Raw genomic sequence first — 17,582 nt, 5'->3', positions numbered from 1 at the left:
AGTTCAGTCCATACAGTTCTCAGGTGTCATAAATGAAGGGATTATTATGATATATAATTGTATTTTATCGTATTTTTTGCATTTGTCACATGTTTATCAAGTAACTGAAAATGTATCAATGAAATCCGACAAAGTAAAGTATTATTAAATATGCTTTATTTTATATGCAAATATTTATTTAACTTTTTCTTTATATGAATGTATATCGGCATTGACCGTGAATGACTATGAATTGCCATTCAGTATTGCCATAAACGGATCCGTCTGGCGACACGTTTCCTTTTTTTTTAAAATAAAATGTATTTGTGTATGCTGCATACATTGTACTAGCAGAGTTTGGTGCTGCCAAATGAAAAGCATGATTTATGTATGAGATCAAATAAGCAATGATAAGAACGAAATAAAATGCCCGATGCATACCAACCCTGCCTGTCTGCTTCTCACAATGATATATTGTTTTTACCCCACTTTGTCCTTGAACCTTCATCCAACTACAACATTGTAAACATCCTGATTGCGCAATAGTCAGATGAATGCTGGTGTCGTAAAATTCTCGCTCCATTGTGCTTCTGCTTCATTAAACGATTACACATAACAGTCTGGCTTGTGACCTGACAAGTGTGTTTTATGGATCTAATCTGGTCTCTGTCTGCATGCACAGCAGTACACTAACAGGCCATATACCAGATGTCAACACTGGTCTTTCCAAATGATTATAATTCATTGCTGAGCAGATTTCAGAATACAAAGAAGCAAACAGGGAATGACCTTTTTCCTTCCACCCCTCATAAAAAAAACCTTGCTCAGCCGTTTTGCTTCCACAGTGGTCTGCTATATGACCAGTAGCTTATGGTGGTTTATGTGAGCAAACTTTAGATAGATGTTAACGAAACAGATGCTAATGAGTCAGTTCACTGGCATTATTCTCTTCTTGTGCTCATATTACGTTTTAGTAGTTGCCAGGAGCCCATAATCGTCAGTTGTGGCCACAGTGGCCACTGTGCAACAACCGTCATCTGGTGCAGCTTTCTCTGTAAAATATTGGTTTGAGTGAATTTAACTTCATAAACATTTTAGGTGGGGAATAAAATCCTACAAATGACTCATGGGGCAGAATGATTATGAATATTCAATGTTCTCTGGTAGAATAATCTACAAATGCTGACACATGTTGACTCAGGTGAACCATAGTTTGGAAGATATATTCATGTTTTCTATTGCAAGAAATAATGTGTCACCGTCCCTGGTCAAGACTCTGATACGTCAGATTTTTTTCTTTGTGTGCAAATACTGATGCTGATGCACGAATGAGTTAGTGCACTGTGTCTACTAAGATTGGAATCACAAGCGCCTCATGATCAGTGGAATACACTCAGAAAAGGGCACGTCAAATAGCGTTAGATGCAACTTGAATGTGTATTTGACATCCTCGTGTTTGCTCATGTGAGTTTGTGTGGGTTGTCCAGGGTTTCCTTCTCCATGGCAACCTCACAGGGGCGGGTTCTGTTTGACACCAGCCATCAGCGTGCAGGCTGGGCAGGTGGTTCAAAGCAGAAACACAACAAATACTCATGTAATTATCTCTGTATTGATGTCCATAGTGCATCGGTATGGAAGCAAATGATATATATGACATTGGGCTCCGAAAATCTAATCGTGAAATATAATCACATCTGCAGAGTTCTCCATTTAACTTCCATTCAAACTTGATTTCCCTTGGTTATCTCGACATTCAGATCAGAATTTTTGTGTCTGAATTTGACCTTTTGAGCAACTTTCTTTTACATGACTTGCATTTTTATATATGTATTGAAAATACATACGTTCGTTCACCAAAGAAAAATAAAAAAAGGGCCACCATATCTCATTATTAGGATTTATGAGATCAGGTTCTTATAACTTCAAGTTGTCTCTCAATTAGAAGATTTTTTCTCCTAATTATGAGATAGCAAATCATAATTAGGCGATAATGCCTCTATATTTATATTTAATGCATTGAGTATTCCGTGAGTACATTTTACAAAGATAAAAATCTTTATAGCCTTTATTTCCTTTTGTACACAAATGCTTATTAAGAGTTTGACATATTTGAACACATGTAATCCACACAGTATATCCACACAGTGGTCTCCAGAGTGGAATCCACTCTTATAGCTGTAGAAAAGTGAGCAGATCCATTGTTTTAATGGGACCCCTGCTTCACCTCAGTGTTCTCGTTGGTAGTCTTCACTGGCCTGCAGTTCTTCCTCTGCTCCTCTGGGTCCTTTACAGTGATCTGATATTGCAGCTAAATGACACAAACCACTGCCATCATTTTACCTCCACTCGGGAGGAAACAGGAGAGGGTGAATTATGCAGAAAAAGGTCACTTAATCCGTTTTGGCTGACCGCTTTTGAACGGTGCAAGAGGTTGCTGTCGTCTCTAAATGTTAGGTATGAGGAAGTGTGTCTCGAGGTGCATATCTGTGGGAAAGGATAGAATCGGGTGAGTGGGTAAGGGAGAACAATGGACATCTGACACCAGTGTTGACAACAACAGCTCAGCAAACTGAGACGGGGAAAAAAGGGTGCTGATGATGCATAGTTATGATGAATACCATAAACACACACAAAAACCCATAGAAACGGCTGCCTCCCTGTGCATTTCCATAAGTGATGAGTACAGTGTGCAGTCACAGTATGAGTCTCCCATACCTTCCCACAAGGATTACAGCAGTGACCTAAGCAGCTGTAGGCTTCAGGCTGTTCGAGACTTTCTCAACACTTCTGAACGTCATGCCTGCCACCTTGCAAGCAGTCGCTCATTGAAGCCAAATCAGCCTTGACAGACTTCTGCAGGTCTAAAGTTCACTGGCAAGGTATTTGAGATAATGCGAGGAGAAATGCACGGCATCAGAAATCCCAGATTATGAAGGCCGTTATCCACAATGACAGCAGGAAAAATAAGAAAATAAAGCCTAATATCCGCTATATGCTGACACTCTCTCCGTCCTGGTGACTGTACAACCAAAGAAGGAGATTTTGCTCCTAATAGCATGCAATCTGTTTTGGATTCTGCCAACAGTGTTTAGGCTCTTAATTTAAGTCTTAATCTTAAGGGGAGTTTTAAAGTCATGAGTCCCCATAGTCGGCTCCCTCTACCATCCTTATCATCATCATTCCTCAAGGTAATCTAGGATGGCTTTGAACTGAGGCTCAGTAGTACAGTAAGCCTCAGGCCCACATGCACACACTGAAAATGTGGATGCTGATAAAGTACGTGTTTATCTGTATCAAGAATGACTGCATTTGTCTTCTGTTCATTCCTCTCTGTTTCTATCTCACTCTCATCACTACTGCTGATATGTGACAAGGATGTGTCCTTACTTTATCCACCAGTGTCTCAGGGTTGCCGGTCCGTCCTTGAGAACTTGCTGCTTCTCTTTCGAAATAAAATTACGTACAGAATAATTTTAACGCATCAATACCTGCCGCTGCCTTTCTGCTTTTTCTTGCTCCAAAAAATGGGAAAGAAGATGAAAGAGCAAGAAAGAGAGTAGCACCTCCCTTTTGCTTTTGATGGATTGACAGATATAAGCGTTTAAAGATATTCCAACTTCTGATATTAATAGTATGTCATCTCTCATATGATGAGAATCAATCAAAGACAGAAAGTATGTTAGAACATATTCATATTAAAGAACCACATACATCTGTTGCATTCAAATCAGGGAATTTTCATATATACACAGTGAGTGCCATTTTGAGCATTACTTTTTCAATAGTCAGTAAATTGGAGTTAAGTTAGTCATGTTGGTTTCAAAGCAGCTATAATCCATATGTTCATGTAGACAATGCAACACATTAATACTTGCAAGTGAAGCAGTGAATGCTTACTTCTCTCTGAATGTGTAAACGGGCAATAATATTATTATATATGCAATCGAAAAAGATGCAGAGAGGACCTTGTGGTGGGATGGTTGGAGTGTGGAGAGACCTTCACATTGCATCTGTAGTCCAGGGTTCACAGTCATTACACTCAAGCACGTTTTGATTTCAAGCTTTGAATATCTGTGGTTATTGACTAGAAACATTTCTGTCTTTGCAGATTAAATGGAAGGTACTAAAAAAACACTTTTATATTAGGGACAACATGAATATTCGTTCCTCCTGTTCCCAATCATGACAATATTCTCCTGTACCTACCCTCTGAGCATTTCCTAAATCACCGTTGTTCATTCCTAACCTCTATTCATGTCACAAGAAGTGTTTGCTTCCGCATTTTTTCTTCCCGGTGGTCTGACAGTGTTGCCTGTCTCCAGCAAGTGCCTACTATTCATCACCAGAGAAAAGGGCTTCAGCGGCACAGCCTCAGTGTGAGAGTGCTCTGACTCGGGCATTCTTCTGGCAAGATGTGCTGAAACTATATTATCATTTCTAGACACATATGTTGCTCAAGGCTCTGCTCTATTATGCAGCTCTGTCAGCCTCTCTAAAGTGTAGGTATGCTCAATGTTGTGGGCGGAATGCCATGAACAGTTGAGGACGGATTTATTTCTATTAGACACACTATTTATTTTATTCTTATTTTTTCTTTCTTTTTAAATGGAGTGGCAATAAGATTGCATGAACGCTAAAGATGCCGATTGAAAACCATAAGTATACTATAGAATAATTATAATACAAAAGAAGCAATCACACAATCTAACAGTGTATTTTTACAGAAATTAAACAGTGGATAGATGAGTCAGGGTTGCATTAGGTTACACTGTGACTGAGCAGTATTTTTTGTAATATATATTCATCTTTTCTAACTGAATCCTTTGGCACAATGAAATTTATCTCTGACCTTGGAACTCATAATGCATAATAAGGTGGTTATATGAAAATAAGGTGTTTGAAAGCATAAAACATGCATTTCCTCAAAGATTACAGGTCTGCTATTTGCATTGAGATCTTCTCAGGCTGGACGTCAGCCCTCGCCCACACTGGCATTTACCACTTGCATCACTGGTTTTGTACGAAGTTTAATTATAGTGTGTTGGCTTCTTTTTTTTCTTTTTTTTCAAAAGTCATTTTCTAGTCCTCTATTGGCTGTGAGGAAACAGGGTGGAGCTGCAATCCGGAATAGCTCCATTCATTAATGAAGGGGGTTAATAGCAGAGCACCGCAGGCTGGGCTCCGTGCGTTTGGAAAAGTCGTGAGGACATTTTAACAACTGTGCGCTGATCTCCGGTACCCTCGGTGCGCCATTTGTTGTCGCCAGTAGCCGACTGCGCCTTCACTGACCTGCGATAAACCTGTCATGTTCAGTCGCAGCTATAAAAGGAGAGATTCTGGCAGATCGGTAGGTACCCGAAACAAAGTTAGAGGTTTGGTGGTTTCCATTAGCGCATGTGTTAATAATACATTTTAAAAAAGAAAAAAATCCATGCGACTTATTTTTGTTTGATGTAAAGTTTTCCTTGTTTTCTGCTCTGTCCTGTTGCTAAGGGTATAAGTTACATCTGTTATGAACGTCTCATTACCAACACAGCGTGAGACATGATAAAGAAGACCAGTCTTTCAACCAGTGGCTTGTTATGTTGAATATAGGACATTAAATGCCTTCCCGTCACACATTTTTATTTAACTTATGAGGATCCAAAATGTGTTGTTGTTGTATGTGTCACTGTAATGAATGCAGATGACTTGAATAACTCCACTTCTAAAATGAGTTAAGTTGCACATAATACTGTTTCTTTGGAAACAATTTAGGTTTTGTAGGGATGCTGCAGGTGAAGTAACTCGCATAAGTACTCCCCACTTAGCCGATGACAGTCTGACATTTAGAGCCACAGGCAGTGTTGTTGTCTAGATGGATAAAGCAAGAGCCAACTATGACCCGTCATCTCCTGTTCCTGTTCCTCCACAGCTGATCCCTGCAGATGAGTCACAGAGAGGACAGCCCTGCATCACCTGTGGAGAACAGTGTCCAGGCTTTGCCCTGCACAAATGGAGGTAACAGCATCAATTTACTGCATGCGCATACACATCACAACGATGGCCACACTGTGCATACACTTCCATGCCGAAGACGTGCATTTGATATCAAACCACTCTTGCAGACTGATGTGAATTTGTAATCAGCTGAAGTGTTCTTATTAGTACACAATGAGAATGATTTGCTGCCCTGCAAAAGTGGCATGTAACCCAGCTGTTAAACCCCGCATTAGTAAATAAACAACAACTCAAGGGTTTCTTCTTTGAGGAGCCCTTTCAGATCTCTGGTGCTCTGAATAGAATCAGCCATCCATATTACTGTGAATAAACCATTGTTCTGTCCCTGTATGCTCTAAGATAATAGTTTTTACTGTAGAGGCCATTCATGCAGCAGGGAGGATTCAAGCCTGCTGCCTTCCGCAGTCACTCTGTCACAACTGGGAGGAGGTACAATGTCTTGTGCTCTGAAAAGAACGGTATACTGTCATAAGAAGTGATCCTGCTGTGAAGTGCAAGTGGTTTAGGTCAGTGTGTAAAAGAGTGTGACCAATGTGTGCAACTTCTTCTGGGGAATGGAGTACCAATAACATTACATACATTCGAGGAGAGCACTGAACATTGTTAGTTTATCAGCTAATTCTGATAAACACCAATCACTCAGTAACAAAGTCCCTCTATGGGCAGTGCTGACATCATAGAGATGTTCTGAGCGTGGCATCTTCGTTTTGTTTAGTGGCCGCTGACACTGCAGTTTGCAGAATCGACAAAACTCAAAGGCACATTATGTTCTGATTACAAATCCTACATTGTAATCGTGGAACACAATAAGCTGCTTGACTTGGTCCAAGACACACCTGCTTTATTCTGTAGCACACCAGTTCTCCTCATAAACAATGAGCAAATGGCATACAACTACAGTATCTTGGCAAAAGAAAGGTCAACTAGGTTGGAGCCAGCTAATTCAAATTGTATATGGCAGCCATGAATTCTTAAGGCAGTTTCTCTCTTACTAGTAGTCCACAATAGAATGGGAGGGTCTGAATCATAAAGACCATCATGCCTCCTTTGCTGTAAAGTAAACAACTACAGGGGCAACAGCGGGCCCAGGAATGCAGCCCTTTAATTGCCTGTCTTTGCACTCTCACAATAAAAAGTACAGTTTTTTCCCCTCCGACAGACTGGAGTAAAACACAGACTAAAAGGAGCCTGATGGACAGTTTTATAGCTCTAACAAGGCTTTGTTCCTGCATAGAAGAATTTCCTGTTTTTTCTCTGAAGGAAAAATAAATGTGTTTTAATGCTAATTTCAGAAGATATGGTACAGTAGTAATGTGTTTTGGAATGTGGTGGACTTTAAGCGACCCTGAGGTCAGCGATGGAGAGATGAAGGAGACAGGTGTGCACATACCGTCTCCTCTGGTCACGTACCAGATGCTGTTTTGACTCAGGAAAACAGTTTCAAAACAAATTGTTATTTCTAATGTAAATATAAAGAGTTATTATGATGAAATCATTCAGACTGGCTTTTCAGCTAAAGCAAATCAGTACAAAAGAAGAGAAACGAAAGTGTGGAAAGCATCTGATAATTCCAATATCTAAATATTTTCAAAATGACATGTAAAAAGCTAACTGTTGAGTGAGAGAGTTGTGTGAAAATGTTCGGCAAACGCTGCTTTGTTTCTTGTATGTATAATAATGGCTTGTATATCAGCAGTGTTATGACTTCTGGTTTCACTTTTTGAATGATGAATGCATAACTATCTCAACCTGATGGTATAGAGAGTTATTTACTCTCATGCTAGTTGGTCGTTGGCTGCAGCTTCGTCTTTGCGATGTGTTCAAGTGCAATGTTTTGTCCAATACTCAACACAACTCTTTTTTGTATCCTGTTTTGTATCCGGTTTGTCTGAGTCGTAAGAACGGCCTCTTAGAGCTAAACAGAAGCATACACATTTGATGGACAGAGTATATGTGTATAATGAAATCTCTATCAAGCTCTTGGAAGTATGTATTTCCATACCATTATTTTTTTTGTTTATGCATATTGTTGTTTATCGAGCTCACAGATAATTAATTTTAAAAGAAAGTTACAGTGAATGGCACTCGGCTTCACTGCACTGTCCTAACGTTCGCCACACGTTCAACATGTGAATTCACTGAAATATTGATGATTCTCTAAATATTCAATAGATAAATATATAGTAAAAGCACTGCGTTTCTGTCTTTTTTATTTCTTCTTCTTCTTCCTCTCTGTTTAAGATGTTCCCACCAAGCTAAACTCCTGGGGGGTTTCAGCCTGGTCTTTTATAGTAAGTTGACTGAGTGTGTTGAGGCATTTCCCATTCAGAGTAAAGAGAAGACCCAGTCTAGTGTTGGGTATTTAAAATCACCCAGGCCTACCAAAACATTGGCGTCAGGAATTTGCAGTCGGTGTTATTTGACTCAAGTGTGAATGTTAAACACAGTGACCCGTGTCTGCAAACATAGTGGTCCAAAAAGTTCTTTCCTTGTGACTTAAAAAACACAATTGTAGAAAGTGTTTTATGGTGCTGCTGATTGTTTCCAAGAACAGATACTTCACAGTTGATGGATCTGGACGGCTCTCAGCGTGTGGAGGCCCAACATTTAAAATCCTGGTCGCAAGACTTGGGACAGCCTTCCTTGAGATCTCTCTGGATAAGGTGGCGGGAGTTGCAGTGGAAAATGACACCCAGGCTGCTCTGCCCACCCTGCTGTGGCTAAACATATATATATATATATATATATATATATATATATATATATATATACATATATATATATATATATATATATATATATATATATATATATATATATATATATATATGTATATATATAAAAGAAAAAAGAATGGACGAATGAAAGAGGAGCTTCTGTTACCTGGCTGCTTGTCTGCCTGTGTAAGCTGAGCTGCTCTGGGCAGGTTGAGCATGTGAGGAGATTCTCCTTGCACAACATGCACCTTCTGAATTATTAATGATTGCCTTTTGGCTTGATTGATTTTCCTTGTGCTAATGAGACTCATTACCAGGCCTATTACCATGTGCTCTGAGTGTAAATGTGCTACCTGATCGACCCGATCACATGACCCTCTTCTGCACGATGCCGACGTGCTTTAGAGCTGCGTCTAATGTGTGCTTAAAAGGTTACACTTGACCCGTTGGTTGGGTTAGGTCAGTCCAGACATGAATCAGACTGCAAAGGATATGTGCCATGAGATCTTGCCATTTGCTATTCCTTCATTTCCTCCGGCCAGCAGCACAACATACAACTTCATTCGTTGCCAGAGCTGACTGGCGCTGGACAAAGCCTCTCCTTGTGTCCAAAAGGGCCTGAGCAGAAACGTTAGCTGGCTAAAAGCAGCAGTGAGAGAGAAAAAAAGAGGAGAAAAGATGCTTGCAGTAGAACAAGAGGGACTGGGGTTGAGTTTTAACCCAGCCCTGAATGGCTTTCTGACGTCTGTCCCCTCGGTAACCCGGTCTGATCTGCATAACACAGACCGGCCCCGCTATTCACTGTGTTAACAAGACTGCCTGGCAAATAAAACTGTCAGCTCGCATCGGCATATGAAAGGGCTTTGGCTATTTCGGCAAAGAAGTAGAAGAATCAGTATGAGGTGAGGGGAGGGAGCAAGGAAAAAAGAAGCCATTGGTGGTCAGGGCCACACAATAGAGGCTCGGTTGATTTATCACTTGAGCTAGTTTAGTTGAGATAGTTTCCAGAGTTGGAAAACACTCCCTACCCTGCTGTCTTATTCCCCTCCATGGGCTCGTAGAGCAGCAGCCACATCTGTGATGGCACTCGTGTGGGTCAGGAGGCAAATGACTTGTCAAGCTGGGCTTTTTATTGTGTAAATGGTGTGTTTTGTCTTTGTCATTAGGAGGAAATTCATTCGGAAGGGGTTATACTTTGACAGGTCTGCGGGGTCATGTGATGTATGACTGATGTTCACAGATAATGCAAACGCAGAGAGCTGTGGAGCCCTGATATAAATCATAGTTTGACCTTTGGGTTCACAGACAGCGCTGGGCTGAACTTGTCACTTTCCATCCCTCTTCTCTCTCCTAGTCTCCTGGTCTTCCTTCTACTGCTGTTTTCTCTCCCCCCCCCCCCTGCTTCCTGTTTGCCATTTCCCCTTGTTTTTTTTCATTCTACCTACATATTATTTAACTGTAACGCAATAGACTCTGTGCAGATCAAGCATGGCTGATCACTACACATGCAGCTGGCTGAGATCCCGAGGGGCCTGTCGATCAGCTGCTGAATTCCAATGAAATCACAGCATCAAAATTCAAGAGCCAGGCTGATATGACACAAAAAAACATGCACAAAGGTCAAAGCTAGAGAGGGCACCTCAGCAGAATTCCAACAGTATTCTTCATTTCCTCTCTCCCAGTGGTTTAGATTGACTGGGGTTTTAATAATGAGCACAGGTAAAGACCCATTTGTTATAAGCGAGCACGCAATCCCAATATATTGTCTGATTTGTCCTTTTGAATGCACACATTGTTTCACGACCGTCGGCAAGAGAGTGCACTGATTCCTTGATATGATTTTATTTGGTTTTCTGAATGTATTCTCAGCCATTGATGATGATTTCATTTTTTTGCCTTTTTCAGTTGTAGTAGTTTACGCCTCTCTTCTGTTTGATTTGGTGCGACATAGCGGTATTGTGTTGGCTGTTTTATTGGCTGGTTGTGTATTTGTAGACCCTATCAGGAGAGAGGAAATGATCCCTCTCATCTTGGTTCAGATGCAGCTTGTAATTATACACATGTGACACCTCAGGAGCTGGAGATGCAGAGAGCGAGCGAGTGCGGTTTGAGGCTTTTAACTAACTTCATGTCTGAAACAAAGATGGACGTGTCAGCAGTGAGCTGAAAGGCATAACAGCGGGTCGTGTCATCTCATCCACCAAGTGGGTTCCTAACGTGTAACAGGAGATCCGTCGAGGTGTTTGGTTGCTCTACGCTTGTAGTAATTGCTTTTGTAACAATCTGTGGCTTCTGTATTGTTGGTGTTGCATGACATTGTTTGACTGAAACTATTTGTAGGGTGCAATGCTGTTGTGCATTCGGTGGAATATATATAGATGCATTTTCTTTTAATTTGTCTTGTTTTGTCTATGGAAGAAACTGTCTTGTTTTGTCCCTGAACAGCGGCGCCTCATGAGGTTAAAGAGATGCCAGAGTGAAGGCCCTTTTCTCACCTTGTTATCTCAGACCTACATGTTGACTGTTCCCTCACCACTGGGACTCCTCCTCTTTATATTGAAGCTGAGCTATTTAAAGGTCAGGGTGTCCGCTCAATAATTATCAGTCATTTAGACTACGGCAGCTATGTGTTGTTGTTTTCTTGCTGTATATTTATATCTCCAGCATCATGTTTGTATGTCTTGTTTGTAGATACTAGAGGTATACACTGTAAAAGAGAGGAGCTATGATATTTATAGTGAAGCATTGTGAAGGCAGGAGATGCTATTTTGATGTGAAATGAAAAATACTCTGTTTATCTTTTCAGATTACAATCCTCTAATCCAACTGCCTTTCTATCTCTGATTGATAATATTTTCATGATTAAAAAAAAAGCTAGCTGGTATAAAGAAGTTCTTCTCTTCAGTTCTCAACTGTTTTTCCTCTCTGGTGGCGAAGTGCACTAAACTGACCAGTAGGAGGCAAACATAACAAAATGTGGCTCACTGAAATCCAGTAGTCCCTCTGTTGAGTCCAAGATGAGAACTGTCACACAAGAGACCCGCAATTTAATTCAATTTGATTCCATCGTCGTGTTTTTAAGTATTGTCTAAAGTAAACAATAACTGTGCAGCATATGATGCAAAAAAAAGAGAAATGCAAAACTAAGTATTTGAATAATGAGCTGCATTGGCATACATAACGGCTCAGCCATCCTCTTTCAATGATGTGGTGGCAACAGAGATACTGACATATTTGTCAACAGAAAAACATTTAAGGATGAACCGAAACACTAAGCCACATCATATGACTTCAGCTGTCTAAGCAGCCAAAAGACTAGACTAAGCGTCCAGATTACGATCCACGATCAAATATACAATAACTTATAAATTTGCATCAGGTGCGCCGCTGTACTTGAATAATTTACTTATCTAATCAGACCCAACAGACTCTTTCATATAGTCTTAGAGCTTTATCGTATAGGACAGCTGTGTAATGTTTGCTGGCAAATTCTGCAATAAGGCAGTAGCTTTACTCTGATCCACAGCTCCAGTATTTCCCCTGCTTCTCTTATCAAGGTCATCTCTAACAGGTGCTCATGCATTTGAATTAAGACTGATAGGCATCAGAAAAGTCATTTTAGACCTCACAGAATATAGTGTGTGTGTGTGTGTGTGTGTGTGTGTGTGTGTGTGTGTGTGTGTGTGTGTGTGTGTGTGTGTGTTTGTGCGTGTGTGTATATATATATATATATATATATATATATATATATATATATATATATATATATATATATATATAGCTGCCTTACTTACCTCACTTTGCATTTTTAAAGGTGTATTTCCTGCCTTACTTACCTCACTTTGCATTTTAATATATATATATATATATATATATATATATATATATATGAGATTAACAGTGACTGTTATGTCTCACCTAAACATTTTTTTTTAAAAACCCTTCAAACTGCTATACAAAACTGAACTGGTGCAGGTCAATATCAGTGTTTAGTGATGTTGTAAATCCCACATTTAAGCAGGAGGAAAGTAACACTGGTCCTGGTAAAATGATAGAAAGTTGTGCTACCTTACAAATGCCTGTGAGAGAAACATATAACTTGAACTTGGGTGTAAAAACAATGAATTTAAACACTCTACAATTATACTACGACGTGGTTGTAACCTTGTACCGCTTGGAGCTAGTTTTCATTATTCTCACATTAGCAAACCCCCGTTTTTCTCCCTGACCTGTGTGCTACCGATGCTAATTCACTCAGATGTTTTCCCTGGTGCTGATACATGCCTTAATGAAGGCTTAATGAAGGCTAAGCTGCCTTTGAACTGTCTCCGGCAATAAAGGGAGGCCGGCTCACTGCCGTCATATGCACAGCAAGTGAGCATTTACTGTGCTCAAGCTGACAATTTCCACCCGCCCACCGCGGTAGAGAGTTCACTCATGTCATCCTGATCGCTTCTGCTGTTCATTACTTCATGCAATTTGGCTGGTGAAATGTTCAGCTTTGGACCAGCAAGCTGATATCATTGCTCTCCTAAAGCTCGTCTTTGTGCTTTGAACAAAAGCCAATCTTCCATTAATTATGTAGTTCAGGCATTAATTTACTGTATGTTACTTAAACATTTGATGCAAGCAATGATAACGCACACTAACACTCTTCACCCTATTTTTCAGTTTTTCTGATGCCAGTTTGCATTCATGCCCATGTTGTGTTCGCTCCATCTATGGTCGCCCAAGTCTTAACAGCTTGTAACCCTGTAGTTTCTTGAAAACACACTTAGTGGATTTGTTATAGTGGCGAAGAGTGGGGCTGCAACTAACTATTATTGATTGAAATTAAGTCTGTAAAAAAATTAAAAGGAACAACATGTATATATATCACAGATATAATAAACTCATGTTTATAATGTTTAATGTAATACATCAAGGGAGAAGTAGAGTCATTTTCTCATAGACTTCTTTCCAATTATACTTATTTTTGCAACCAGAGGAGTCGCCCCCTGCTGGCCATCCGAGTGAAAAGCACTTCAATGTTGGCTACTCTTTTCAGAGGGCCTCGTTTCCAACAAATGTCATGGCAATCCATCCAGTAGAGTGTAAGATATTTCAGTAAAAAAAAAAAAAAGTCTACCTGCTCGTGGCGCAAGAGGAAGAGTCAGGGAATCCCCAAAGTCATTGAACTACATCACATAGGAACCATGAATATCTGTGTCAATCCATCAAGTAGATGCTGAGGAACCAGAAGGAAAGTTAGAATTTAGTCTCTGGAGACCTCGACTGTGTTTACAGTTTACAGGTCTTGCAAATAACAAGTGTTTTTACTTTTGTTCAATGAATGACTTCAACGATTGTTTAGTTGTCTATTTTGTTCACAATGAATTATCTGGCTGTCGACTAATCACTTCAGTCCCAAATCAATTCAGCAATAAATGGGTGGGTGCAGGAAAGATTGAATTGATGAAAGCATAACAGAAAAATTTAATATTTCTTATTATTTGCTTTCTTTTTACAGTTAATTTGTTTCCCCTCCAGTGCTATTTTGGTCTGATGTATATTTCCTTTTATTCTGTGCTCATTCATTTGGATTGTGACGTCACTGCATCCACCTCAAGTCGCTAACCCTTCATCCATGAGCACCCTTCTTTCTTCCTCCCTGCCTCCATCCATCCAGTTTAGACTGCCAGCCCTGTGCAGCGAGGTGCACCACTTCAAAGACCTCTTTGATTCTCTCCTCCTCTTGTTTTATCCCCCCCAGTTCTCTCTGTCCAGCCACCTGTTCCCATCCGGGGAGTGTGCGTGGAAGTGAGAATCCTTCATCAGAGCCGTAGCAGCCGTGTGGTTTGAACACAAAGTCCTTGATGGATTTCATGTGTTTGGAAGACCTCCCCTCCCCTCAGTGGATTTTGGAAAAGAGTTTAAGGTTTAAGATTGTAGCAGCCAATAGAGGTCAGCATTGCACAACAGCATTGTAGTGTGTTATCCCGGTTGTCATCCTTGTATTATGTAGTTCATGCATGAACTGGAGTACGGGATTGTCAAAATGCCCAGGAATGAATGAATGACAAGAAGTGCTCAGAGCTACTGTGTGGCAATGGTCATAGATCCTTACTTTGTTTATTAAGTTAACCTCATAAGTTAGAGACATGCTGACAGTTTCTCTTTGACTTCCCCATTACTTTAATGATTCGTCCTATTTTCATTACAGACCCAAACTCCCAGTGGAACCCACAGCCTCATTTGCCCAAACTGCCATGGGAGCTTGATGACTCTGCAGTGTTAACTTATTTGATTGGTTTATTGATTCTGCAAGCCTACTGATTATTGGTTGGCCTAAGTGGCACGTTGACCTGAGAGAACTGATTGTTGTCGTCTCCGAAAAGGTCCAGAGAGCCACTTCATCAAACAGCACTGGGGGAAAAACACAAGGCTTATTTGCAGCATTGATGGAGCATGTTGATACCTCAAGACCAAATGTGTCAGCTGGAAAACAACTTGTAAAGTGTGTGTGTATGTGTGTGTGTGTGTGTGTGTGTGTGTGTGTGTGTGTGTGTGTGTGTGTGTTTGTGTGTGTGTGTGTGTGTGTGTGTGTGTGTTTGTGTGTGTGCGTGTTCATCCATCTGCTGTATTGCACTTGCTTGTCTTTTTTACCCAATTTAATATTTCAATCTATCGTCCACCATCTCTTTCTCTTTCTTCCTCCCCCTGCCTGTCTGTCTGCCTGTCTGTCTGCCTGTCTCTTTTTGTGATTTGTCATCATCTGAGGAGTGGGCGAGGTGTCGTCTAAGTTCTGCTCACAGCTATGCATGAGTCAAAGCTGTCTCTAATAGGCTGGATGAGCTGTGATGCTGTTCCTGTTTCTGTTCAGCTGGGTCACTGACACTTTTTCTTCGTTGGGTTTTTGGTGTTTTTCTCCAGCCCATGCGTCTGTGTGTATGTGTGAGTATTAATAGCTGAGAGGCTCTTAAGTGAAGGCTGTAGTCCACGGATGAGAGAGTAGGCTGGCTCCCATTGCCAAGCTGTACAGGTATCTATCAACTGATCTGGGTGCAGAGAGAATGGTGGGCAGAAAGAAGGAGATGAGAAAAGGCTCTGAAGCGTGGCCAGCTTCCTCTGATAGAGGTCTGCAGTAACACACTGCTTCACTGAGACATTCAGTCAGCACACACAAACCAGCAAGAAAATAGGGCGACCACTCCAATGACTGGTTGTGCTGCGTGATGTTGAAGTGTTGATCTGAAACAAAGTTTTGAATATTGATTAAAAAAGACTCCGGTTCTGCTCATTTGCTAGAGCCCAAAATATTCTGGATTTGTAATGTCAATGTCATATTTGACAGTTTAAAATATTTGATAGTGATATATTGGCTTATTTTTTTTTGTGCCAGTGTCGGTCAGTCAGGAGAAATGGATTGCCATCTGATTTTGTACAGGTAGCAGTGTTTCAATGGATTGGCACACATTTTGGAATTCATAGTCCTCAAAAAGTATCATAATCACTTGGGTGATCCCTTAACTTTTACTGTAGCCCCAACATAAGGTTGCCTTCTGAAATTGTCAGTGAAATGTCTTTTTGATGGATTGCCATGAAACAGACATTCATGTTACCCAAAGGATTACTAGTAATAACTTTGGTGATTGTTTTTTGTGTGCATGTTTTCGCAAATCTAGGGTGAACATTGACACACAACCGGAACTTTTCATCTGCCATCAGCAAGTACAAATTGTAAATTGAAAAAAATATATTTATGATAAAAAACAACAACGCCCTGATCTGCATGAGCCATACTTTGTGTTTGGTGCGAATTATTAGCACATGTGAGCAAGCTAACATCCTAAACTCAGGTGGACATGGTAAAAATTATACCTGGTTAACATCCGCGTGCTAACTTGTTTTTACTGTGAGCATGTTAGCGACGGCGTTAGCATTTAGCTCAGCTTGGACCATTTATCTGTCCAGCTCTAATTTCTGCAGCTTCCCCTTTTTTAAAGTTTGTTGTTTTGTTTTGTTTCTTAAATCTGCACGAATACAGTTCAGAAGAGATGAACTATGTGCCAGGGTTGAACTCAAACACACAAATCACATTTTCATGGTGCATGCTGTAGCTAGTTCAGACAGGAGGATTTAAAGTAGCATGACATGTGCTTTCAAGACCTGTGGTTTGCAAGGAGACTGCGTAGGCCCAGACATTGAGTCATTCTGGATTAAGATGGATGGAAATGGGAGCCAGTAATGCCGACAGGTACCTCAGCAAGCGGATAGAAGCCATCATCACCTGTATTGCACAAAATCATGTCTCTGTTGCTTCAGCTTAAAAACCACTTAGAGAGCTGCTACTCGCTTTCTCTTCTCTTCTCCGTCTTTCTTTTTCTCTCATCTGGTTTATTTGTGCAGGTTGACCGGTTGCCAAGCCAATGAGTGTGCTGTAAGTTTGCTGCTGCCTTGACAACAGACGAGTACGGCATTATCGGTACCACAATAGGAGCAGAACAAATGAGGATAGACGGAGTAAACTTGCATACAAGAGAAAAAGACAAGAAAGAAAGAGGCTGCTGTTGCTCACTTGACGTCAGAGTGTTCTCTCTCCTTGTGGTCATCGCACAGAGGAGCAAAGGGCTGTGGAGGCAGAGTTGATACCCAAGTGGAATTTAAAATAGATTTTAAGGTTGTTACTTGCTGTGTTTCAACGCAATGGTGTTCGTGTTCCACGATCTGAAAGTTCTTTCAAAAGCTTCTTCAACACAGTTAAGAATGCAATTATGCGGGAAACACTGCAAGTAGTTTTTTTTTTCTGACGAGAAGTTTAAGCAAATTTAAGCAAATTTAGTCGTGTTGAGTATCAAAAGATCAGCATTCGGTTGCTTCAGCCCAAATAAAGTACAGTATTGGACT

At 40.5% G+C, this 17,582-nt stretch overlaps 1 protein-coding gene across 1 annotated transcript in view; it reads left to right on the top strand.

Annotated features, from left to right (window-relative positions):
* Nucleotides 1-5,284: 5,284 nt before the first annotated feature.
* prickle2b (prickle homolog 2b) overlaps nucleotides 5,285-17,582 on the top strand; it is a gene marked incomplete at its 5' end in the record, with an annotated part of 78,633 nt that continues 66,335 nt past the window's right edge. Inside the window, 2 exons of the mRNA XM_079218578.1 lie at nucleotides 5,285-5,326; nucleotides 5,894-5,979. Coding sequence (XP_079074704.1) covers nucleotides 5,285-5,326; nucleotides 5,894-5,979 — 128 coding nt within the window. The remainder of the gene's footprint in view (nucleotides 5,327-5,893; nucleotides 5,980-17,582) is intronic.

This window comes from Taurulus bubalis (assembly GCF_910589615.1).
Source record: "Taurulus bubalis genome assembly, chromosome: 5".
Lineage (NCBI taxonomy): Eukaryota > Metazoa > Chordata > Actinopteri > Perciformes > Cottidae > Taurulus > Taurulus bubalis.
This window is presented reverse-complemented; position numbering and strand designations above follow the sequence as displayed.